Source organism: Cetorhinus maximus, unplaced genomic scaffold, assembly GCF_964194155.1.
Source record: "Cetorhinus maximus unplaced genomic scaffold, sCetMax3.hap1.1 HAP1_SCAFFOLD_1447, whole genome shotgun sequence".
Taxonomy (NCBI): domain Eukaryota; kingdom Metazoa; phylum Chordata; class Chondrichthyes; order Lamniformes; family Cetorhinidae; genus Cetorhinus; species Cetorhinus maximus.
In genome coordinates this window covers 58,394-83,293 of record NW_027597388.1, presented here as the reverse complement: position 1 = coordinate 83,293, position 24,900 = coordinate 58,394, and the positions used below count along the sequence as shown (strand labels likewise).

General features: G+C 47.8%; 1 protein-coding gene across 1 annotated transcript in view; it reads left to right on the top strand.

The window, feature by feature from the left end:
• Positions 1–2,658: 2,658 nt before the first annotated feature.
• Positions 2,659–24,900, top strand: part of adcy3a (adenylate cyclase 3a) — a gene marked incomplete at its 5' end in the record, with an annotated part of 54,113 nt that continues 31,871 nt past the window's right edge. The window contains 10 exons of the mRNA XM_078536718.1: positions 2,659–2,770; positions 3,191–3,318; positions 3,941–4,099; positions 9,828–9,993; positions 14,990–15,109; positions 16,039–16,181; positions 16,948–17,109; positions 17,638–17,725; positions 17,888–18,004; positions 23,620–23,876. Coding sequence (XP_078392844.1) covers positions 2,659–2,770; positions 3,191–3,318; positions 3,941–4,099; positions 9,828–9,993; positions 14,990–15,109; positions 16,039–16,181; positions 16,948–17,109; positions 17,638–17,725; positions 17,888–18,004; positions 23,620–23,876 — 1,452 coding nt within the window. The remainder of the gene's footprint in view (positions 2,771–3,190; positions 3,319–3,940; positions 4,100–9,827; positions 9,994–14,989; positions 15,110–16,038; positions 16,182–16,947; positions 17,110–17,637; positions 17,726–17,887; positions 18,005–23,619; positions 23,877–24,900) is intronic.

Here is a 24,900-nt window from a genome sequence, read left to right as displayed (position 1 = left end):
GAGTGTGGGGGGGGGGGGGGCTGAGTGTGTGGGGGGGCTGAGTGTGTGTGGGGGGGGCTGAGTGTGTGGGGGGGGGGCTGAGTGTGTGTGGGGGGGGGGGCTGAGTGTGTGGGGGGGGCTGAGTGTGTGTGGGGGGGGGGGCTGAGTGTGTGTGGGGGTGCTGAGTGTGTGGGGGGGTGCTGAGTGTGTGTGTGGGGGTGGCTGAGTGTGTGTGGGGGGGGCTGAGTGTGTGATGGGGGGGCTGGTGTGTGTGGGGGGTGCTGAGTGTGTGTGGGGGGGGTGCTGAGTGTGTGTAAACTATGGTCCAGTTGGCCCAAAGTCAGTTGTTGGGAAAATGCTGAAATCCAAAACAAAAATAAAATACCTGGAAAAACTCAGCAGGTCTGACAGCATCTGCGGAGAGGAACACAGTTAACGTTTCGAGTCCGAATGACTCTTCAACAGAACTAAGTAAAAATAGAAAAGGGTGAAATATAAGCTGGTTTAAGGGGGGGTGGGACAAGTAGAGCTGGATAGAGGGCCAGTGATAGGTGGAGATAACCGAAAGATGTCACAGACAAAAGGACAAAGAGGTGTTGAAGGTGGTGATATTATCTAAGGAATGTGCTAATTAAGGGTAGAAAGCAGGACAAGCAAGGTACAGATAGCCCTAGTGGGGGTGGGGTGGGGGAAAGGGATCGAAATAGGCTAAAAGGTGGAGATAAAACAATGGATGGAAATACATTTAAAAATAATGGAAATAGGTGGGAAAAGAAAAATCTATATAAATTATTGGAAAAGGTGGGGGGAATCGGAAAGGGGGTGGGGATGGAGGAGAGAGTTCATGATCTAAAGTTGTTGAACTCAATATTCAGTCCGGAAGGCTGTTAAGTGCCTAGTCGGAAGATGAGGTGCTGTTCCTCCAGTTTGCGTTGGGCTTCACTGGAACAATGCAGCAAGCCAAGGACAGACATGTGGGCATGAGAGCAGGGTGGAGTGTTAAAATCGCAAGTGACAGGGAGGTCTGGGTCATGCTTGCGGACAGACCGAAGGTGTTCCGCAAAGCGGTCACCCAGCCTGCGTTTGGTCTCTCCAATGTAGAGGAAACCGCATTGGGAGCAGTGAATGCAGTAGACTAAATTGAGGGAAGTGCAAGTGAAATGCTGCTTCACTTGAAAGGAGTGTTGGGCCCTTGGACGGTGAGGAGAGGAGAAGTCAAGGGGCAGGTGTTGCATCTTTTGCGTGGGCATGGGAAGGTGCCGTGGGAGGGGGTTGAGGTGTAGGGGTGATGGAGGAGTGGACCAGGGTGTCCCGGAGGGAACGATCCCTGCGGAATGCCGCCGGGGGGGGGTGAAGGGAAGAGTTGGCGGAAATGGCGGAGGATGATCCTTTGAATGCAGAGGCTGGTGAAGATGAAGAGTTATATGGACTCGAAACGTTAACTGTGTTCCTCTCCGCAGATGCTGTCAGACCTGCTGAGTTTTTCCAGGTATTTTTGTTTTTGTTTTGGATTTCCAGCATCCGCAGTATTTTGCTTTTATATAAGGGCTCATGGAGTTGGGGATAATATATTAATTAGCATGGATAGAGGATTGGTTAACAGAAAGCAGAGAGTGGACATAAATGGGGCTTTTTCAGGTTGGCAGGCAGTGAATAGCGGAGTGTCACAAGGATCAGTGCTGGGGCCTCAGTTACTGATTTAGATGAAAGGACAGAGAGTAATGTATCTAAGTTTGCTGATGGTACCAAGCTGGGTGGGAAGGTAAACTGTGGGGAGGACACAGAGAGGCTGCAACAAGATGGCAGATGGAGTATAACGTGGGGAAGTGTGAAGTTATTCACTTTTTTTTCTTTGGTTGTAAGAATAGGAAAACAGAATATATTTTAAAGTGAGAAACTTGCAAGTGTTGATATTAAAAGAGACTTGGGTGTGCTCTTACAAGGAACACAGAAAGTTAGCATGTAGGTACAGCAAGTAGTTAGGAAGGCAAATGGCTTGTTAACCTTTATTACAAGGGGATCGGGGTACAAGAATAAGGCTACAATTGTACAGGGTTTTGGTGAGACCACATCTGGAATACTGTGTGTAGTTTTTGTCTCCGTATTTAAGAAAGGATAAACTTGCATTGGAAGCTGCACAGCGAAGGTTCACTAGATTGGGATGAGGGGATTGTCCTATGATAAGAGGCTGAGTAAATTGGGATTATATTTTATGGAGTTTAGAAGGATGAGAGGCCATTCCATTGAAACATACAAGATTCTGAAGGGATTTGACAGGGTGGAGGCTGAGAGATTGTTTCCCCTGGTCGGAGAATCTAAAACACGGGGGCCCAGTCTCAGGATAAGGGGCCGATCATTTAGGACTGAGATGAGGAGAAATTACTTCACCAAAAGGATTGGGAATGTTTGGAATTCTGTACCCCAGGGCGTTGTGGATGCTCCATCATTGAATACATTTAGGGCTGGGATAGACAGATTTTTGATCTCTCAGGGGATTAAGGGATATGGGGAGCGGGTGGGAAAGTGGAGTTGAAGCCCAAGATCAGCCATGATCGTATTGAATGGCAGAGCAGGCTTGATGGGCCGAATGGTCTACTCCTGCTCCTATTTTTTATGTTCTTGTGTGTGTGTTGGTGCTGGGCATCTGCAGCTTTTAATATGTTTTTCTTGCTCCTGCAGCATCCTCTTTGCTGATATTGTCGGCTTCACCCAGTTATCATCGAGCTGCAATGCTCAGGAACTCGTCAAACTCCTCAATGAGCTCTTTGCTCGCTTTGATAAACTGGCAGCGGTGAGTCTGTCCTGACCCGGTGCAAACTCCCCGCTCCCCACACCCGCACCCGCACCCGGCGCACGCTCCCCACCCACACCCACACCTGGCGCACACTCCCCGCCCACACCCGGCGCACGCTCCCCACCCACACCCAGCGCAAACTCCCCGCTCCCCACACCCACACCCGCACCCACACCTGGTGCACGCTCCCCGCTCCCCACTCCCCACCCCCGCTGGGCACACACAGTCGCGCTGTGTGTAGACACATCGTGGACACTCAGTGCACACATGCTCACAATGTGCACAGGCTGGAATTAGACAGACTGAGTGGATGGTGTGAGTTGTGAGTTGATGGGCAGCAGGTGACTATGACCTTTAAATGTGACTGTTCCTCACCATTGGGCTACCAGGAGATAATAATCTCCTTCCTTCCCTCAGAAATACCATCAGCTGCGGATCAAGATCCTGGGGGATTGTTATTACTGTATCTGTGGATTACCAGATAACCGGGATGATCATGCTGCCTGCTGCATCCACATGGGTCTGGCAATGGTCGACGCCATCTCGTGAGTACATTTTGACAGGGCCCCAGCGATCCCACAGGCCCTGGACCAACAACAGGCCCCAGACTAATGACAGGGTTCAGTCAGGTCCTGGACCAAAACCTGGTGACTGTCCTTCCTTTAAGCCTCTGATCTAAAAAGCTGTTTCCCTTGTGGGTCTGAAGCTGAGGTTGGGTTTGCAGCCTGGGCCTCCCTAACCTACACTGAGGACCAGGAGGATCCACACGTAGCATTACCACAGACATGGGGCGGTGGTGTTGGTGTGCAAACTTAGCTTGCTGGGTGCGCCCTCTGCTAAAGCTCATTGCTTATAGGCATCAGACCCAAGGCCCTGAATAGCCAGGGGCACTCCCCATTGGGGAAATTCCCCTTTAAACAGGGTCCTGATAATGAGTGTCTCCACTAGGCCCCATTCTGGAGAGCAGAATCTCTCCTTGGGGAGGTTGTGCCTGTGCACTGGGACTTCAGCGTGGGGTCAAGAGGGAGGACTCTGAAAGTGGGCTCTTTGCAGAGTGGGCGCTGGGTGCTGCATATTGGGTGCTGGGTGCTTGTGGTGCCACTATTTTGGGCGCTCTCGTCATTCCTCCACCTTCTTCCTTGCCACTGACAGGTTTCTCTGTTGTAGGTATGTTCGCGAAAAGACTAAAACCGAGGTGAATATGCGAGTTGGGATCCACACTGGCACAGTCCTGGGTGGAGTCCTGGGGCAGAAGAACTGGCAATACGATGTCTGGTCCACAGATGTGACACTGGCAAACAAGATGGAGGCTGGTGGTATCCCTGGGTGGGTATTATTATTTGAAGCTGTTTATTGACCAAACTGGCCAAATCTCACCAAAAACAAACAGACAGGCGGTGGGGGAGGCGGGGGAGGGTGTCTAAAATTCCCCAGTGCCTTCCCACCCCCGACCTGCCAGCAGTTTTACATGGGGCAGGAAGCGACCTCAATTTTGAGACTGGCAAGAGGGGTTTGGGGGGCAGATTATCCTGCTCAGGCTTAGGGTGCAGAGGGTGGGCCTCGTTCAATGGCCCCTTCCTACATTGGGTGCCCTCCCCACTCCCGACCAAGGTCTGACCCCAATGGATGCTCCTTCCCCCCTCCCCCCTAAACACCTCTTCATCATCAAGTCCCCATGCCTCTCTTCCCACCCCCGGTGCCTCTGCTCCCCTCCCCACTGTGAGACAGCCCCCCACCCCCTCCATTACTGGGGCTGGGTTCGAATCTGGGGACTCCCTGTAGTTCTAGTCCTGGTCACTGCTGCCATTGGCGCTGCTGGGACTACACAGTTACTGGCCAATCAGATTGACTAGAGGCGGGGCTTCAGCCATGGCGGTGGGGGTGGGGGTGGGGAGGTCTCGTCCCATCTGCAGCCAGTTGCTCCTCAGCTCCTGTAATTGGCAGGGATATGTTCCAATCCCACCCATTTCACACAGTTGCACACACAGCGATGTGAAAATGACCAGATCATCTGCTTTCTAGCTTTGTTGGTTGAATGAATAATGGAAGAAGCTGTTTGTTCTTCAGATAGCGTCATGGGGTCTTTTCCATCCACCCAAAGTGGGGCCACAGTTTAACGGTATAATTGGGAAGATGTGGTAAATCAAAGGTTAGAGAAAAGGCAAGAGAGAAAGGTATTAATATGGGAAATGATCACTGTCGCTGGGTCAAAATCTTGGAACTCCCTTCCTAACAGCACTGTGGGTGTACCTACACCGCACGGACTGCAGCGGCTCAAGAGGGTGGTGGGAATCTGGAACTCGCTGCCTGAAAGGGTGGTAGAAGCAGAAACCCTCATAATATTTAACAAGTATTTGGATGTGCACTTGCGATGCAATGGCATTCAAGGCTATGGGCCTAGTGCTGGAAAATGGGATTAGAATAGTTAGGTGCTTGTTTGACCAGCACAGACTCGATGGGCCGAAGGGCCTTTTTCTGTGCTGTAGACCTCTATGGCTCTAAGGCAGCTCACCAACACTTTCTCAAGGGCAATTAGGGATGGGCAATAAATGCTGGCCCATCCTGTAAATGAATTTTTTAAAAAGTGAACCAATAAGGGCAATTATGAGGGCAGGAAAGCAGAGCTGGCTAGAGTGAACTGGCAAATGAGGTTAAGGGACGTGTCAATGGAAGTTCAGAGGGAGACATTTAAAGGGATATTTCAGAATACACAGAATAGATACATTCCAATGAGAAAGAAAAATTCCAAGGGGTGGGCCCACTGTCCGTGGTTAACTAAAAATGTTGAAGACAGTATCAAACTTAAAGAAAAAGCAAATAATTACCAAAGACGGGTGGCAGGTCAGGACATTGGAAAGAATAGCAAAGAATGACTAAAAGATTAATAAGCAGGGAAAATTTAGAGTACAAGAGAAAGCTATGCCAGAAATATAAAAACATAGAACCATAGAACACTACAGCACAGAAAACAGGCCATTCGGCCCTTCTAGTCTGTGCTGAAATATTATTCCGCTAGTCCCATTGACCTGCACCTAGTCCATAACCCTGCAGACCTCTCCCATCCATGTATCTATCTAATTTATTCTTAAAACTTAAGAGTGAGCCCGCATTTACCACGTCAGATGGTAGCTCGTTCCACAATCTCACTACTCTCTGAGTGAAGAAGTTCCCCCTAATGTTCCCCCTAAACCTTTCCCCTTTCACCCTAAAACCATGTCCTCTCGTGTTTATCTCTCCTAATCTAAGTGGAAAGAGCCTACTCGCATTTACTCTGTCTATACCCCTCACAATTTTGTGAACTTCTATCAAATCTCCCCTCATTCTTCTACGCGCCAAGGAATAAAGTCCTAACCTGTTTAATCTTTCCCTGTAACTCAACTCCTTAAGACCCGGCAACATCCTAGTAAATCTTCTCTGCACTCTCTCAATCTTACTGATATCCTTCCTGTAGTTAGGTGACCAGAACTGCACACAATACTCCAAAGTTGGCCTCACCAATGTCCTATACAACCTCACCATAACATCCCAACTCCTATACTCAATACTTTGATTTATGAAGGCCGGTATGCCAGAAGTTTTCATTACAACCCTGTCTACCTGTGACGCCACTTTCAGGGAATTATGTATCTGAACTCCCAGATCCCTTTGTTCCTCCACACTCCTCAGTGCCTTACCATTTACTGTGTATATCCTACCTTGGTTTGTCCTTCCAAAATGCAACACCTCACAGTTTTCCGCATTAAATTCCATCTGCCATTTTCTGGCCCATTTTTCCAGTTGGTCCAGATCTCTCTGCAAGCTTTGAAAGCCTTCCTCGCTGCCCACAATGCCTCCAATCTTAGTGTCATCAGCAAACTTGCTGATCCAATTTACCACATTATCATCCAGATCATTGATATAGACAACAAACAACAATGGTCCCAGCACAGATCCCTGAGGCACACCACTAGTCACAGACCTCCAGTCTGAGAAGCAATCATCCACTACCACTCTCTGTCTTCTCCCACACAGCCAATTTCCAATCCAGTTTACAACCTCTCCATGGATACCAAGTGTCTGAACCTTCTGAACTAACCTCCCATGTGGGACCTTGTCAAAGACCTTACTAAAGTCCATGTAGACAACATCCACAGCCTTTCCTTCATCTACTTTCTTGGTAACCTCCTCAAAAAACTCTACAAGGTTCGTTAAACACGACCTACCACGCACAAAGCCATGCTGACTATCCTTAATCAGCCCTTGGCTGTCCAAATAATTGTATATCCGATCTCTCAGAACACCTTCCAATAATTTACCTACTACTGACGTCAGGCTCACTGCCCTTTAATTACCTGGTTTACTTTTGGAGCCTTTTTTAAACAACGGAAAAAAAACAGATAATAAGAGTTTCTATAAATATTTTAAAAAGAAACAAGTTAACAAAGTGAGCATTGGTCCTATAGAAAGTGAGTCTGGGGAATTAATAATGGAAAATAAGGAGATGGCAGATGAATTGAACAGGTAATTTCCATCGGTCTTCACTATAGAGGATTCAAGTAACATCCCAGAAATAGCTGTAAATCAGGAAATGGAAGGGAGGAGGAACTCAGGAAAATTACAATCACCAGGGAAGTGGTACTGAGTAAATTGGGGCTGCAGGCTGACAAAGCCCCAGGTCCAGATAGACTTGATCCTAAGGTCTTGAAAGAAGTGGCTAGTGAGATAGTTGATGCATTTGTTTTAATTTTCCAAAATTCCCTAGATTTGGGGAAGGTTCCAAAAAGATGGAAAATAGCAAATGTAACTTCTTTATTCAAAAAGGGAGGGAGACAGGAAGCTATAGGCCAGTTAGCTTAACATCTGTCATAGGGAAAATGTTACAAGCTGCTATTAAAGATGTTATAGCAGGGCACTTAAAAAAATTCAAGGCCATCAGGCAGAGTCAACATGGTTTTGTGAAAGGGAAATCATGTTTAACCAATTATTGGAGTTCTTTGAAGGAGTTACATGTGCTGTGGATAAAGGGGAACTGGTGGATGAACTGTACTTAGATTTCCAGAAGACATCTGATAAGTTGTGAAGAGGACATAAGGAGGCTACAAAGGGATATAGATGGGTTAAGTGAGTGGGCAAAGATCTGGCAAATAGAGTATAACAAGGACAGGTGTGAAATTGCCCATTTTAGCAGGAAGAATGAAAAAGTAACATTTTATCTAAATGGTGAGAGATTGCAGAGCTCAGATTCAGAGGGATCTGGGTGTCCTAGTGCATGAATCACAAAAGGCTGGTATGCAGGTACAGTAAGTAGTTAGGAAAACTAATAGAATGTTATCGTTTATTGTGAGGGGAATTGATTACAAAAGTAGGGAGGTTATGCTTCAGTTGTACAGGGCACTGGTGAGACCACATCTGGAGTATTGTGTATAGCACTGGTCTCCTTATTTAAGGCAAGATGTAAATGCATTGGAAGAAGATCAAAGAAGGTTTACCAGACTAATACCAGGAATGAGTGGATTGTCTTATGAGGAAAGGTTGGACAGGTTAGGGTTGTATCCACTGGAATTTAGAAGATTAAGAGGCGACTTGGTTGAAACATATAAGATCCTGAGGGGTCTTGACAGGGTGGGTGTGGAAAGGATGTTTCCTCTTGTGGGAGAATCTAGAACTAGGGATCACTGTTTAAAAATAAGGGGTCGCTCATTTAAAACAGAGATGAGAATTTTTTTCTCTCAAGAGGGTTGAGAGTCTTTGGAACTCTCTTCCTCAAAAGGCTGTGGAAGCAGAGTCTTCAATATTTTTAAGGCTGAGCTAGATAGATTCTTGATATGCAAGGGGGGGTCGAAAGGTTATCGGCTGAAAGGTTATCGGGGGTAGGCAGGAATGTGGGTTGTGGTCACATTTAGATCAGCCATGATCTTATTGAATGGCAGAGCAGGCTCGAGGGGCCAACTTCTGCTCCTTAATCACATGTTCATATGCAAAAGACAGCACCTCCAACAGTGCAGCGCTCCGTCAGTACTGAACCCCCGACGGTGCAGCACTCCCTCAGTACTGACCCTCCGACAGTGCAGCACTCCCTCAGTACTGAACCCCCGACAGTGCAGCACTCCCTCAGTACTGACCCTCTGACAGTGCCGCACTCCCTCAGTACTAAATCCCTGACAGTGCAACGCTCCCTCAGTACTGAATCCCTGACAGTGCAACGCTCCCTCAGTACTGAACCCCCGACAGCGCAGCGCTCCCTCAGTACTGACCCTCCGACAGTGCAGTGCTCCCTCAGTACTGAATCTCCGACAGTGCAGCACTCCCTCAGTACTGACCTTCTGACAGTGCAGCACTCCCTCAGTACTGACCCTCTGATAGTACAGCGCTCCCTCAGTACTGACCCTCCGACAGTGCAGCACTCCCTCAGTACTGACCCTCTGACAGTGCAGCACTCCCTCAGTACTGACCCTCTGACAGTGCAGCACTCCCTCAGTACTGACCCTCCGACAGTGCAGTGCTCCCTCAGTACTGAATCTCCGACAGTGCAGCACTCCCTCAGTACTGACCTTCTGACAGTGCAGCACTCCCTCAGTACTGACCCTCTGATAGTACAGCGCTCCCTCAGTACTGACCCTCCGACAGTGCAGCACTCCCTCAGTACTGACCCTCTGACAGTGCAGCACTCCCTCAGTACTGACCCTCTGACAGTGCAGCACTCCCTCAGTACTGACCCTCCGACAGTGCAGCACTCCCTCAGTACTGACCCTCTGACAGTGCAGCACTCCCTCAGTACTGACCCTCTGACAGTGCAGCGCTCCCTCAGTACTGAACCCGGAATTTTGAAGTCTCTTGAGTAGAGCTTGACCCATGACCTCCTGATTCAGAGTTGTGCGTGCTGCCTGAGGTACACTGACACTCCCCATTGCCCACACAGAGGGTGCAGCAGCTGGTCATAGTCCATTTCAGGATTCCTCCTGCCCAAGTCATGTCTCCTCACCCAACCCCTGTTGAGAAGGAGTAAGATTGAGCATACCCATTTCCCAATGAGGGCCAGAAAGGCCAGTGTACTGAATCTGACCTCTGTTGACAGGAGAGTCCACATCTCTCAGAGCACCTGCAATTGCCTGAACGGAGAGTTTGAGCTTGAACCAGGAGAAGGGGAAAAGAGGAACGAGTATTTGAAGGAGAAGGGGATCAAGACATACCTGGTGGTGGTGCCAAAATCAGCGGCTGTCAGGAATGGGATCAATGGAGTGGTGAGTCCTGGGGCGTGGGAGAACAGGGGATCCTCGGACTCTTGACTGAACTGCCAATTCCTCTCCCTGATTTAACCACATTCTCTCTTCCTCTGCCTGTCTGTCCCCTATTTAATCACAATCACACTCTCTCTCTCTCATTGATTTATCAGATCATAAGAAATAAGGTGGGAGTTTGCCATGTGGCCCCTCAATCCTGCTCCAGCAGTCAATAAGATCATGGCTGGTCCGATTGTGGCCTTAACTCCGTTTTCCTGCCTGCCCCCATAGCTGTGGGCTCCCTCATCGATCAAAAACCTGTCTAACTCAGCCCTGATTATATTCAGTGACCCGGCCTCCGCTGCTCTCTGGGGAAGAGAATTCCAAATACCAACGACCCTCTCAGAGAAGAAATTCCTCTTCATCTCAGTCTGAAATGAGACCCCTTACTCTGAAACTGTCTTCCCTGGTTCTAGATTCCCCCATGAGAGGAAACATCTTCCCAGAATCCACCCTGTCAAGCCCCCTCAGAATCAGATATATGTTTCAATAAGATCAACTCTCATTCTTTCAAACTCCAATGGGTACAGGCCCAATCTGTTTCCTCATAAGACAAGCCCTTCACCCCAGGAATCAACCTGGTGTGTGAACTGGATCTACGTTGGTTGGTGAAGTCACAACTAAGACACAGCTTTTCCTTGCGGAGTTTATTGACTTTGTTCAGTGTCAACACTCCTCACCCACACCTGGAGCAGTATTTTCTGCCTGTCGGGCGGGCGGGCCTGACCCAATCTCTGGCGGGTGGGGAGCCGATCCTGCGCCGCCATTTTACGTGGGCGGGCCAATTAAGGCCCACCCAGCGTGATGTCCGGCGGGAAGCGCTATGCTCTCCCTGTGCGGGCGGGGGGAATCCCTAAAATCGAGAGTGCGCTCTTTCACGCATGCACACGATAGAGCGCACACCTCCCTGAGGCTAAGTGCAGCCTCAGGGAGATTGCCTGGACTTTGAAACATATTAAAAATAGAAAAAATAAATTTCCCTTACATGTTCCCCTGATGTGACAATGTCACATGACTTGGGACATGTTCATAATTTACAGAATAACTTTATTATAATTTTTAAAACCCTACAGGAAACTTCATCCCGCCAGTGGATGAGGTTTCATGTTTTCTCTATTTGCCGCCGGGGCTCCTGGCCGACCCGCTGACTTTAAGGTTGGACAGGCAGGTCCTTTAATTGTTTTAATGATCCTGTCAGTGGCCTCAATTGGCCATTGACAGGTCGGTGGGCCCACAGCTGATTTTGCTGAGCCCCCACCTTCCTGAAAATTTAAATGGGGCCGGAAAACGTCAGGGGTTCCTCCCGACCTCATCCCGCATCATTTTACCCGTCGGCGAGTGGGCCCCGCCCCCTGCTCACCAGTGGCAAAATTCTGCCCCCAGTGTCCCAGTCATCCCCTATTTATAGGTATTCAAATACCCATCACCTGTTTCCCTTAATGGAATTGACTTAAACAAACCTTCACAATGTTGTTGATAAGACTGACAGATTCCCTGCTTTTCTTTAAATTAAAACTTTTGAAAACACAAAAACAATCTTTCAAACTAATCAAAAAGAAACAAAATTATATTTTTTTCATATTCTGTGTCTAACATTCTAGTATAGCCAACCATTAACAGATCCCCTTCATTAAACTAAACTTCTCTTCTTTAACATGTATGAATAATTACAAAGCAATCAAAGGAAATATCGGTTTTCCATATTCTCATTATAACACAAGGTGTCCCCTCTCCCAGTACATCTAATAATTTCTTGGAGCAAGCACCTCTCTTCACAAAATACTCTGACAATTGGTAACTTGTATCCACCCATTTTATTTTAAAATCTCTCTTCTTTCCAAGATTTCCTTTCTTCTCGCAAGGTCGATCTTCAACCTTTTTGCAGTGACATCCTTTGTTGAATGAACATTGTCCCAAAGAGAGCGGTTATCCACATAGCACTCCATAGGCAGACATTTCTCAGATTGCCCCTTGTATAAGATTCCCTTCATAATTTTAGATACGTACATCCCCATCCCTATTGCTTCTACTGATGCCAGTGTTTCAGCAGCTAAGGTGCTTTCAACTAGCCTAACAGTTTGATTGCCATGGTGTAAAATCACTTTTTCCATCACTGCCTATAACCTTACCTGGGCCTTTCCACTTTTTCTGCCCTTTTCCTTTGTAATATACCATGTCCCCTGAATTAAATAGTATTTTAAATCACCTTATGCAATGCTGGAAGTCTCACCGAATTTTCGGACACCTCAGCCTTGATAAATGCCCTTTCCCTGCACGTAGGGCATTCAAATGCTCAGAAAAAACGGAACTAATTGTAGTCCCTCCCAAGGCCGGGAGATGATCCTGCATCACCAAAGGTGGTTTTGGGTTTCTCCTATAAACTAACCAATAGGGATTCTAGCCCCCAACCATTTGAAGTGAATTCTTCGCACGGACTGCCAACCCAAGGGCAGAAGTCAGTTTATAGCTCGGTTGGTCAGCTAAGATTGTGAAGGATCTCATCAATTAGTGTCTGATTTCTTCCACAAGCCCCATTACTAAAGGGACTTTCCACTACTGTGCTTATCACTACGATGTTCATATTTTCACACATGAATTTAAATTCATCACTAGCAATTTTTTCTCAAGGTCAATTAGGGATGTGCAATAAAAATTCTGACCTAGCTCAAGTGAAAGAATTTTAAAAATTCCCCCCCCACCTCACCATTGTTAGTTAAGAATTTAGCTGGTTCTCCCAGTCCAATTCCTTTCCATTTTTCTATTATCTTGTCCACAATTATCTTTTTGCCTTTACTGTATTTTACTGTTGACAGACTGAATCTAGTTGCCATGTCTATGAAGTGCAAGAGAAACATATTTTTGCCTTTATCCCATACCTTCAAGTCCATAGCTACAATTTCATTGAAATCTCTCGCTGATGGGAGACTCACTACAGGCCATGGTGGTGACCTCCTATTTTTTTTAAACATATCGCATTTCTGACTGATCGCTTCAGTAAGTCAGTATATCCATCATCCATTACCCATGCATCCTTTAGTAGGATTTTTAACCTATGACAAGACAGATGGGCAAACTGATAGTATTAAAAAATGCCTTTCCTTTAAACTCCTACCCCCGATGTCATCAACATGTGTTTAACATTGTGATCAGACACGTTAGGTCTTGTTAAAGGGGTACAATAATATCCCAATTGTGTGAACTATATATCTACAGATTTCTCCCAAACAGTTGCCTGATCATGTTCCATATCTAATTTTATTTGAGCCTTTTTCATAGATGACTGACTCAACAGTAAGGAAACTGCATTTGTGCTAATAAAGTGGTTTACTCTGGCTATTTTTACATGGAATCACTGCTCTTTAGTGACTTTAATATGTTGTCATCCCTAAACCTGAAGTAAGTAGAACTTTCATATTCATTCACCTTACTTCGGTCTTTCTATTTAGAGAATCCAGATAACGCTTTAACCAACCCACTCCACATACTGTGGATGTGCACCGACTGTCTAACCCAGCACAACTGAATGAGTCTGCAACCAGCACACCCATTACCAGACTAAAGCTTCTTGTGACCAGGACAATTCCCCCTGATTGATCAGTATCATCATCTTCCCCTTCTGAACCTTCAGTGCCATGTGTCATTCCAAAAACCCCATTAATCTGCTTCAGACAGTTCATTGCATAATGATATCTTGGGTTACATCTGAAACATCTGTTGACCATTCCTGAGATATTCCTGGGGTTCATTCTCCTACCATCATTATCCAAGTCCAGTTGTCTGTTAGAGATACCGAAAGGGTCTCTATCCTCATTCCTTTTGTTTGTGGCTTTTCTTTCGTATTGACACTTGTGTCCCATATCTGAATGGTCTTGAAATGTTGCTACCATTGAATCCTCTACCTTTTACCACTGGAGGTCTCATTTGTGTTATGAAAGGGGCTGGAAATGAATGTTTCCCCAGAGTTTTGTTTAAAGCTTCAGAAATCTGTTCCAAAAATGATCTCTTCCTGAGAATCGAACTCCAGTTAAGACCAGGAGCCCACCCATGTTCCATATTAGAGCACAGTCCAACAATTTGAAAGCAAGCACTGAATTAGGAATTTCCAAATCGAATCTCTGCAATCTTGTATAGAATCTATTAACTTTCATAACTTCTATGGAATAACCATCCATCTGTCTAAATTTATCAAAGTCTGACCCTGTCTCATATGCATTTAGCAGATCACCTTTCTTATAAATCTTAAATTTTAAGAGATTGTCCAAATATTCCTCAGCATCCAAATGATGAGCTGCTAGCTATGGAAATACTTTGCACCTGATCCTACTTCTGGTGGGAAGTGAAACTGCCAAGGCCATACCTTGTTTTCCTTTTGGTGAGGACATAAGCCATGTCCATCTATCCACTTCATTCTTCCATTGGTCATATAATTCAGCTCTCTCTCGCTCTCCCTCTCTTTCTTGATTTAACCAGTGATCCCTCTATCCCTCTCTCTCTTGATTTAAACCAGTGACCCCTCTCTCCCTCTCTCTTTCGATTTAACCAGTGACCCTCTCTCCTCTCTCTCCCTTTCCCACTCCCTCTCTCTGTCTTGATTTAACCAGTGATCCCTCATTCCCTCTCTCTCTCTCTCCCTTTCCCGCTCTCTCTCTCTCTCTCTCGATTTAACCAGTGATCCCTCTCTCCCTCTCCTTTTCTCTTTCTCTCTCTTGATTTAACCAGTGCCCCCTCTCTCCTTCTCTCTCCCCCTTTCCCGCTCTCTCTCTCTCTTGATTTAACCAGTGATCCCTCACTCCCTCTCCTCTCTCTCTCGATTTAACCAGTGACCCCTCTCTCTCTCTCGTTCTTGCTCCCTCTCTCTCTCTCTCTCGATTTAACCAGTGATACCTCTCTCCCTCTCCTCTCTCTCTCTCTCTCTCCCTCTTGATTTAACCAGTGATCACCCTCTGCTCTTTTTTAGAAGTTGTCTCTCACATCATCTAATGGAAACTTGCCGCTGTTGATCAACACCACAGACTGTAATGGCAGCCTCCACACCACCTGCACCAGCCCTGATGACCCTGAGGATCTTGACACTCGGGTGAGTGAGCGACTCAGGACATGGGCTGGCACAGAGCAGAGTGGCAATGAATGATCTGTCGAGATTCTTCCAAGTGCATTGTACATTGAGTCCTTGCTGCAGGAAGGTGCCTGTGATACCTGCGAACTCTGTGTGTGGCCTGTATCAGTCTGAAGACCTCGAATATATGAAGTGATATCTGTAACGTGCCCATACCGGTGAGGTCTGAGTCCAGCTGCCAGCACAGGAACTATTGAACTGCTTCCTCTGACTCAGAGTGTCACTGAGCAAGGGCACACCTTGAGCCAGTTTATGATGCTGAAGTGCTATATAAATAGGAGTGGTTGTTGGAGGAGATTGCCAGGCTATTTTAGTGACTGCTGCACTTATTGCAACACCGACTGTCGGACTGAAAATGTAAACGTGAAGTAAAAACAGAAAATGCTGAAAATACTCAGCAGTCTGAGTATGAAACTCTGGTGACAGGCCATCAATCTAAAACATTAACTCTCTCTCTCTCTCCACAGACGCTGTCAGACCTGCTGAGTTTTCCCAGCATTTTCTGTTTTTATTTTGGATTTCCAGCATCCGCGGTATTTTGCTTTTGTAGGAATGGGTCAAGTTAGGAAAGAGCCAGTGGGTCTGGAGGAGGTGTAAGTGGGAAAAGCTCATTCCTCACCATGAGCGGCTGGATGAAGTGTTTGTGTGTGAGATGTTCCTGAACCAGAATAAACCACAAAAACACTGACTGTTATAAAAGCAAAGTACCACCGATGTTGGAAATCTGAAATAAAAACAGGAAATGCTGGAAAATCTCAGCAGTTCTGGCTATATCTGTGGAGGGAGAAACAGAGATAACGTTTTGAGTCCATATGACTCTTCTTGGGAAACACTGACTGTGTAGCCCTGCCACTCACTCGCTCTCCCAATCCAATCTGTTCCCTCTGTAGGTTGTTAACCCTTCATTTCCCAACCCTCGGAGACGCCTGCGATTACGAGATATATCCGAGCAGGTGATGGATGCTCAACAGAACCAGCTGGAACTGAACCATTTATTGAATGCAGCCCTGTTAGAGCGGGAGACAGTGCAGGCGTGAGTATCACTCCCGACAGAGCTGCTGCAGTGGGGTGGGAGGTCGGGGGGTGGGGGTCAGGGGGGTGGCAGGGGGCGGTGGAGGGGGTGGGTGGGGTGGATAGCCCTGGGGTGTGGACCTGCTGATCCTCCTCCCTATGGGTGCCCGAGGGCCCCAGGCTGACTCCGTGAGGAGAAGGGGAGGCTGGATGAGATGAGCTGCCCGGCATCCCTCTCGTGTACACAGTGTTGGAGACCGACTAGGGCACCAGCGATGGAGTTCAGCCCATGCAGCAGTGCAGGAGCGACGTCCTGGACCAAGGTCCCCATGGCAGCCACCATCCTACCAGTGTTGACCTCGGTGCATTGGCAATGCCGGCGCTATCACCTCAGCCTGAAGCCGGACGGACTCCTCCATCATGCCTTGCAACCTGAGGAGTGCAGCGGACTTCCTGATGTTCCCGAGTTTGTCTTTGCAGCTCCAGCAACTGTGACATGACCGAGTCCAGAGGCTCTTCATCTGACTCGGACTCAGCAACGTTCTGGCCTCCAGCAGCTCCTCCGAGTGCTGGGGACCTGGGAAGTCCCGGCCTCCGCCTGCTGTGGATCAGACAGTGCAATATGGGAATGGGAGCTGGGAGTGGGATTAGAGAATGGGACTAAGCAGTGGGATTCCCTGGATTCAGAGTGAGTGTGGGACAACGGTGTGAGAGGGAGGGGGATGGTTGCTAGGTGCTTTAGAATGTCCAACTCCATTTACTCACTCTCTTGCTGTCCCCTTTAACAGGCTGAAAGGAAAATCCACAAACCGCCTCTCGATGCGATTCACTGACCCGGAGCTGGAGAGCCGCTTCTCAGTGGAGAGAGAGAAACAGAGTGGGGCAGCATTTAGCTGCTCCTGTCTCGTTCTCTTCTTCACCTTTTTGGTGCAGCTTTTCATTGATCCCGGGTGAGTGGGGGTTGGTCAAGGGCCCTCGGAGTCTGGGTTTGCTTCTGTTGATTTGTTGGACGCTCCCATATTGGGCCACAGTTGACCAGTGGACAGATTACAGGGCAATATGTTCGAGGTTTGTTAACCCCTTTAAGGATGATACAGGTTAGATAGAAGCAGACTGGTTCCAGTTGTTGATGCTCTAGAACAATGGACCGGAGACACCAGACTAAATGTAAGAGATTTAGAACAGGGAACAGGAGAAGCTTCTTCATGTAGAACATTGTGAGGCTTTGGGTCGTGGTTGAGGGAGAAACAATGTCAACATTCAAGATTAGTTTGGAGAGGGGGATGGAGGAAAAGCAGATTGAAGGGATTTGGGAACTGGGCAAGTAACTGATTCAAACTATTTCCTCATGTGAAGGGTCTAGGCCAACATGGGCTGGCTGCTTGGGCCCTGGGACTGGGGTCGGTTGGAGGGTGGGGTCAGGGGTGGATCTAAGTTAAATTCTGTTTTCCTGTGACTGGCCTCTCTCTTTTTCATAGACTGCTGGTGAATTACATCACATTCATTGTCGGGCAGATTCTGCTCCTGATCCTCACTCTGTGTTCTCTTGCTGCCATCTTCCCCAGGGTGAGTCCACAGTCAGAGGCCCTGCCTCCATCCCTACCTGGGGATCGGTTATTCTCCATATAAAGCCCTGTATTTTCCCTCTTGATTGTTGCCCATAATGTTAACTGTGCCCAGAGACCTGCTTCCCCAGCTGCTGATGTGAACAATTTTGTTCCTCTTCAGGTATTCCCCAAGAAATTGGTCCTGTTCTCGATGTGGATTGACAGGACTCGCTGGGCCCGGAACACGTGGGCAATGGCTGCTATCCTCATTCTCACTGCTGCAGATATTGTAGACATGGTGAGTGTGCCTTCGGCCTCCATCCCACACACACAGATGCACACAAACAGTGACATGTGTATAGACATATACACAGAGAAATATGAACACACACACATGCATGTGTGCACACACATGCAGACACAGACACACATGCACGCACAGACATACATGCACGCACAGACACATGCACGCACAGACATACATGCACGCACAGACACATACACACACAGACACATGCACGCACAGACACATACACACACAGACACATGCACGCACAGACACATACACACACAGACACATGCACGCACAGACACATACACACACAGACACATGCACGCACAGACACACATGCACGCACAGACACATGCACGCACAGAGACACATACACACACAGACACATGCACGCACAGACACATGCACACACAGACACATGCACGCACAGACACATGCACACACAGGCACACATGCGCACACAGATACACATACACACACAGAGACACATACACACACAGGCACACATGCGCACACAGATACACATACACACACAGATACACATACACACACAGAGACACATACACACACAGACACATGCACGCACAGACACATGCACGCACAGACACATGCACGCACAGACACATGCACACACAGGCACACATGCGCACACAGATACACATACACACACAGAGACACATGCACGCACAGACACATGCGCACACAGAGACACATACACACACAGACACATGCACGCACAGACACATGCGCACACAGATACACATACACACACAGACACATGCACGCACAGACACATGCGCACACAGATACACATACACACACAGACACATGCACGCACAGACACATGCGCACACAGATACACATACACACACAGACACATGTACGCACAGACACATGCGCACATAGATACACATACACACACAGACACATGCACGCACAGACACATGCGCACACAGATACACATACACACACAGACACATGCACGCACAGACACATGCGCACACAGATACACATACACACACAGAGACACATACGCACACAGAGACACATGCACGCACAGACACATGCACGCACAGGCACACATGCGCACACAGATACACATACACGCACAGACACATACATGCACAGACACATGCACGCACAGGCACACATGCGCACACAGATACACATACACACACAGACACATACACGCACAGACATACATGCGCACACAGATACACATACACGCACAGACACATGTGCACACAGATACACAGACACACATGCACACACAGATACACATACACGCACAGGCACATGTGCACACAGATACACATACACACACAGACACACATACACACACAGACACATACACACACAGGCACATGTGCACACAGACACACACACACACAGACACACATACACACACAGAGGCACATGCGCGCACTGACACACATACGTGCACACAAACTGCGCCAATATTTGACAGTGAGGGAAGAGGTCAGAATGGCAGACATCCCAAGGAAACAAATATTAAATCAGGGACAGGGACTCACAAAAATTAGCGTAAACAAAACAACAGTAATGGAGCAAACAACAGCACGAGAAAGTGACAAATCCTTACCTCCAGCTGCTTTCAATCCCAGAGTTTTACAGGAATTAGACGAGAATATTTACTGACTCCCTGACAAGAACCTTCCAAACTTTCTCTCAATTTGGCAGCAGTTTGTTTAAGTTGGAAGATTGTTACTCTGCTATTTAAGAAAGATGAGCGGGAAACCAGGGAATTATTGACCAGTTGTTGGGAAATTACTAGGGTCTATATTTAAAGATAGCAAAACGGAACAGAGGGGACATTTTCTGCTGATCAGAGAGATGAATTTGTAAAGGGTAGATCAGACCTGGTGAACCAGGTCGAGGATTTTGAAGAGGTGACTGAAGTCATGGACAGGAGATTATCTATGAATCTTATTTATATGAACCTACATAAGGCTTTTGATGAAGTCACTTGTAAGAAACGGTTTATGAAATTGAAGGCAACTTACTGACCTGGTTTGAAAAGTGGCTGAGCGGCTGGATGGAGTTGGGATCATGGGCAGGATCTGATTGATGGCATCTCACGAGGATCTGTGTACTGGCCTCAACTGTTCACTGTATTTATTAACTAATTAAATGATAGGATCAAAGTTACAGAACCAAATTTGCTGATAGGTGACATTGCACAGGTGGGGGCAGAAGATTATGAAGAGAAATGAGCTGATTCATTGGATGGGTAAAACTGGAGCAAATGGATTTCAAAGAGGCAAATGTCAGCTCGTCCACTTTGGCCTTTGAATGTATAAAACATGTACTTTGTAAATGATGGCAAGCCAAGGCTCACTGGATAGTGATCAGGAGCAGGAACCCTGGCTGATTTCCCCTCTCTCTCTCTCTAACCCAGGGGTCACTGGACAGTGATCAGGACCAGGAACCCTGGCTGATTTCCCCTCTCTCTCTAACCCAGGGATCACTGGATAGTGATCAGGAGCAGGAACCCTGGCTGATTTCCCCTCTCTCTCTCTCTAACCCAGGGGTCACTGGACAGTGATCAGGAGCAGGAACCCTGGCTGATTTCCCCTCTCTCTTTCTAACCCAGGGATCACTGGACAGTGATCAGGACCAGGAACCCTGGCTGATTTCCCCTCTCTCTCTCTCTCTAACCCAGGGATCACTGGATAGTGACCTGGAGCAGGAACCCTGGCTGATTTCCCCTCTCTCTCTCTCTAACGCAGGGGTCACTGGGCAGTGATCAGGAGCAGGAACCCTGGCTGATTTCCCCTCTCTCTCTCTAACCCAGGGATCACTGGACAGTGATCAGGAGCAGGAACCCTGGCTGATTTCCCCTCTCTCTCTCTAACCCAGGGATCACTGGACAGTGATCAGGAGCAGGAACCCTGGCTGATTTCCCCTCTCTCTCTCTAACCCAGGGATCACTGGACAGTGATCAGGAGCAGGAACCCTGGCTGATTTCCCCTCTCTCTCTAACCCAGGGATCACTGGACAGTGATCAGGAGCAGGAACCCTGGCTGATTTCCCCTCTCTTTCTCTAACCCAGTGATCACTGGACAGTGATCAGGAGCAGGAACCCTGGCTAATTTCCCCTCTCTCTCTCTCTAACCCAGGGATCACTGGACAGTGATCAGGAGCAGGAACCCTGGCTGATTTCCCCTCTCTTTCTCTAACCCAGGGATCACTGGACAGTGATCAGGAGCAGAAACCTTGGCTGATTTCCCCTCTCTCTCTCTCTAACCCAGGGATCACTGGACAGTGATCAGGAGCAGGAGCTGTGGCTGATTTCCCCTCTCTCTCTAACCCAGGGATCACTGGACAGTGATCAGGAGCAGGAACCCTGGCTGATTTCCCCTCTCTCTCTCTCTCTAACCCAGGGATCACTGGACAGTGATCAGGAGCAGGAACCCTGGCTGACTTGCCCTTTCTGTTACTAACTGTGGGGTAATTTAACCGTGCACAAAGTCTATACTCCAGCTCTCTGCCCAGAATGAATGAACGGTTCAGACCAGTGTTCTTATTTTCCAGTTTTTACTGATTTTTCCTTCTGAGTCTCAATTGCTGACTTGTAAATGACTTGTGATTTGCAATATTTTGAGTGAGAGAAAGCTATCCCGGTGTTTGGTGGAACGCTATGGACCCGATCAGGTGTGACCTTTGAACCATAGAAGCGGTGACTCATCTGGTTAATGTGTAACCCAGGGACCTGTAATTATCTGCTTTCAGTCAGGTAATGAGTCGCCTGTTTGGAGTGTGTGGCAAATTTTCCACATGATGGAGTTCTCATTTGGGCAATGAAGGCAACAGATTGCGTCAATGGGGAGTCCAGGACAGAGCCCTGGGCCTATTAGCAGTGGGCTATCTCTGAAATAAATCTTTAGATAGCAGATTCTGTGTTAATGGCATGTCTGTGTGTTTGTATGCATTTGTGTATCAGTTTTGTGTGTCTGTGTCAGTCTGTTTCAGATGGACATACAAATTAGGAGCAGGAGGCCATTCAACCCCTCAAAACTGCCCCGCCATTCAATAAGATCATGGCTGATCTGCCCCAGGCCTCAACTCCACTTTCCTGCCTGTTCCCCACAACCCTCGACTCCCTTATCAATCAAAAATCTGTCTAACTCAGCCTAATTCCTCCTTTTTCATACCTTAAATGGGAGATGCCTTATTTTGAAGCTGTGGCCCCAGTTATACACTCCCCCACAAGGAGAACGTCCTCCCAGTATCGACCCTGTCAGGCATATTCACAATCTCCAGTATCGACCCTGTCAGGCATATTCACAATCTCCAGTATCGACCCTGTCAGGCATATTCACAATCTCCAGTATCGACCGTGTCAGGCATATTCACAATCTCCAGTATCGACCCTGTCAGGCATATTCACAATCTCCAGTATCGACCCTGTCAGGCATATTCACAATCTCCAGTATCGACCCTGTCAGGCATATTCACAATCTCCAGTATCGACCCTGTCAGGCATATTCACAATCTCCAGTATCGACCCTGTCAGGCATATTCACAATCTCCAGTATCGACCCTGTCAGGCATATTCACAATCTCCAGTATCGACCCTGTCAGGCATATTCACAATCTCCAGTATCGACCCTGTCAGGCATATTCACAATCTTACATTTCTATAAAATCACCTCTCATTCTTCTAAACTCCAATGAGTATAGACCCAACCTGCTCAACCTTTCCTCATAAGATAACCCTTCATCCCAGCATCCACCCTCGTTCCCTTAGACCAGAACAACCCCCACCCTCATTCCCTTAGACCAGAACAACCCCCATCCTCATTCCCTTAGACCAGAACAACCCCCACCCTCATTCCCTTAGACCAGAACAACCCCACCCTCATTCCCTTAGACCAGAACAACCCCCACCCTCATTGCCTTAGACCAGAACAACCCCCACCCTCATTCCCTTAGACCAGAACAACCCCCACCCTCATTCCCTTAGACCAGAACAACCCCCATCCTCATTGCCTTAGACCAGAACAACCCCCACCCTCATTCCCTTAGACCAGAACAACCCCCACCCTCATTGCCTTAGACGAGAAAAACCCCCACCCTCATTCCCTTAGACCAGAATAACCCCCACCCTCATTAACTTCGACCAGAGCCCCCCCCAACCCTCGCTCTCTTAAACAGGACATGACCCTTTCTGCCCCATGGAAACTGATTGGTGACATCATAACCCTTTGGTGTTCCCACAAGGAACTAGGAGAGTTCCTGATCTGTGTGAGTGAGTTCACTTCACATCGAACTCAAGTATTAGAAGTTCTGAATTACGGAGACTCATCTGGGTAAATTGTTCATTGTGAAGACGGAGTGAATGCCAGGGTGAGAGAACATTGGTGGTGGGGGTAATGGTGAGGACGTGGGGGTGGGGGTTATGGTGGGGGTGGGGTCATGGTGCGGGTTCCATTGGGTGTTTGGTGTTGGTTTTGGTGAGGGTTAGGGTGTTAGTTATGTTGGGGATGAGGGTTATGTTGGTGGGTGTGTTGTGGGGGTTTTGGTGATGTTTTTGGTATTCTGACTGTTTTTTTTGGATTGGTCCTGGTGTTGAGTAATGTTGGGGTTTTCTTCCCAAGTTAAGCTGCCTGCACAGTTACCGAGCTTCCTCGAATGGAAACCTGACCCAGATGGGCAGGAGCTGCGCAAAACAACCAAAATACTACAGCTACATCTCAGTGCTGGCGCTCATCGCCACGACGATGCTGGTACAGGTCAGCCACATGGTGAAGGTCTTCCTGATGCTCATCATCACTGGAGCCTGTGGCTTGGTCAGTATCCTGGGCTGGAGGGAGCTCTATGAAGAATATGACCGGGAGCGCTTCCAGGAATTTCAGTAAGTGATGACAGAGCAGCAACAAATTAGGGGCTCAAGTTAAAAACAGCATTATTACTGCAGCTGTCTGCTTGTGAATCCAGGCTGGACAGAGCGAGGTTCCTAAAGCTCCGAGCGGTTCAGCAAATTGGCAGATTTTCTGGTTGAATGTTCAGGGTTCAAGAGATTAAAGGTTGTGGGAAGATGTGAAATGCAGCAAAGTACCAGAGGCGGGCTCAGGACATTCTCAAGTTTACAATTGAGGATCAGGAACTTGCTGAGGCTTCCATAGTCAGTTACATGTGTCTAAGTATAGAGAACTGGACTCTCTACAGCACGGGGTTAGATACCGAGTAAAACTCCCTCTACACTGTCCCCATCAAACACTCCCAGGACAGGTACCACACGGGGTTAGAAACAGAGTAAAGCTCACTCTACCCGTTCCCATCAAACACTCCCAGGACAGGTACAGCACGGGGTTAGATACAGAGTAAAGCTCCCTCTACACTGTCCCCGTCAAACACTCCCAGGACAGGTACAGCACGGGGTTAGATACAGAGTAAAGCTCCCTCTACACTGTCCCCGTCAAAAACTCGCAGGACAGGTACAGCGCGAGGTTAGATACAGAGTAAAGCTCCCTCTACACTGTCCCCATCAAACACTCCCAGGACAGGTACAGCACACGGTTAGATAGAGAGTAAAGCTCCCTCTACACTGTCCACATCAAACACTCCCAGGGCAGGTACAGCACGAGGTTAGATACAGAGTAAAGCTCCCTCTACACTGTCCCCATCAAACACTCCCAGGACAGGTACAGCACAGGGTTAGATAGAGAGTAAAGCTCCCTCTACACTGTCCCCATCAAACACTCCCAGGGCATGAACAGCACGGGGTTAGATACAGAGCAAAGCTCCCTCTACACTGTCCCCATCAAACACTCCCAGGACAGGTACAGCACAGGGTTAGATAGAGAGTAAAGCTCCCTCTACACTGTCCACATCAAACACTCGCAGGGCAGGTACAGCACGAGGTTAGATACAGAGCA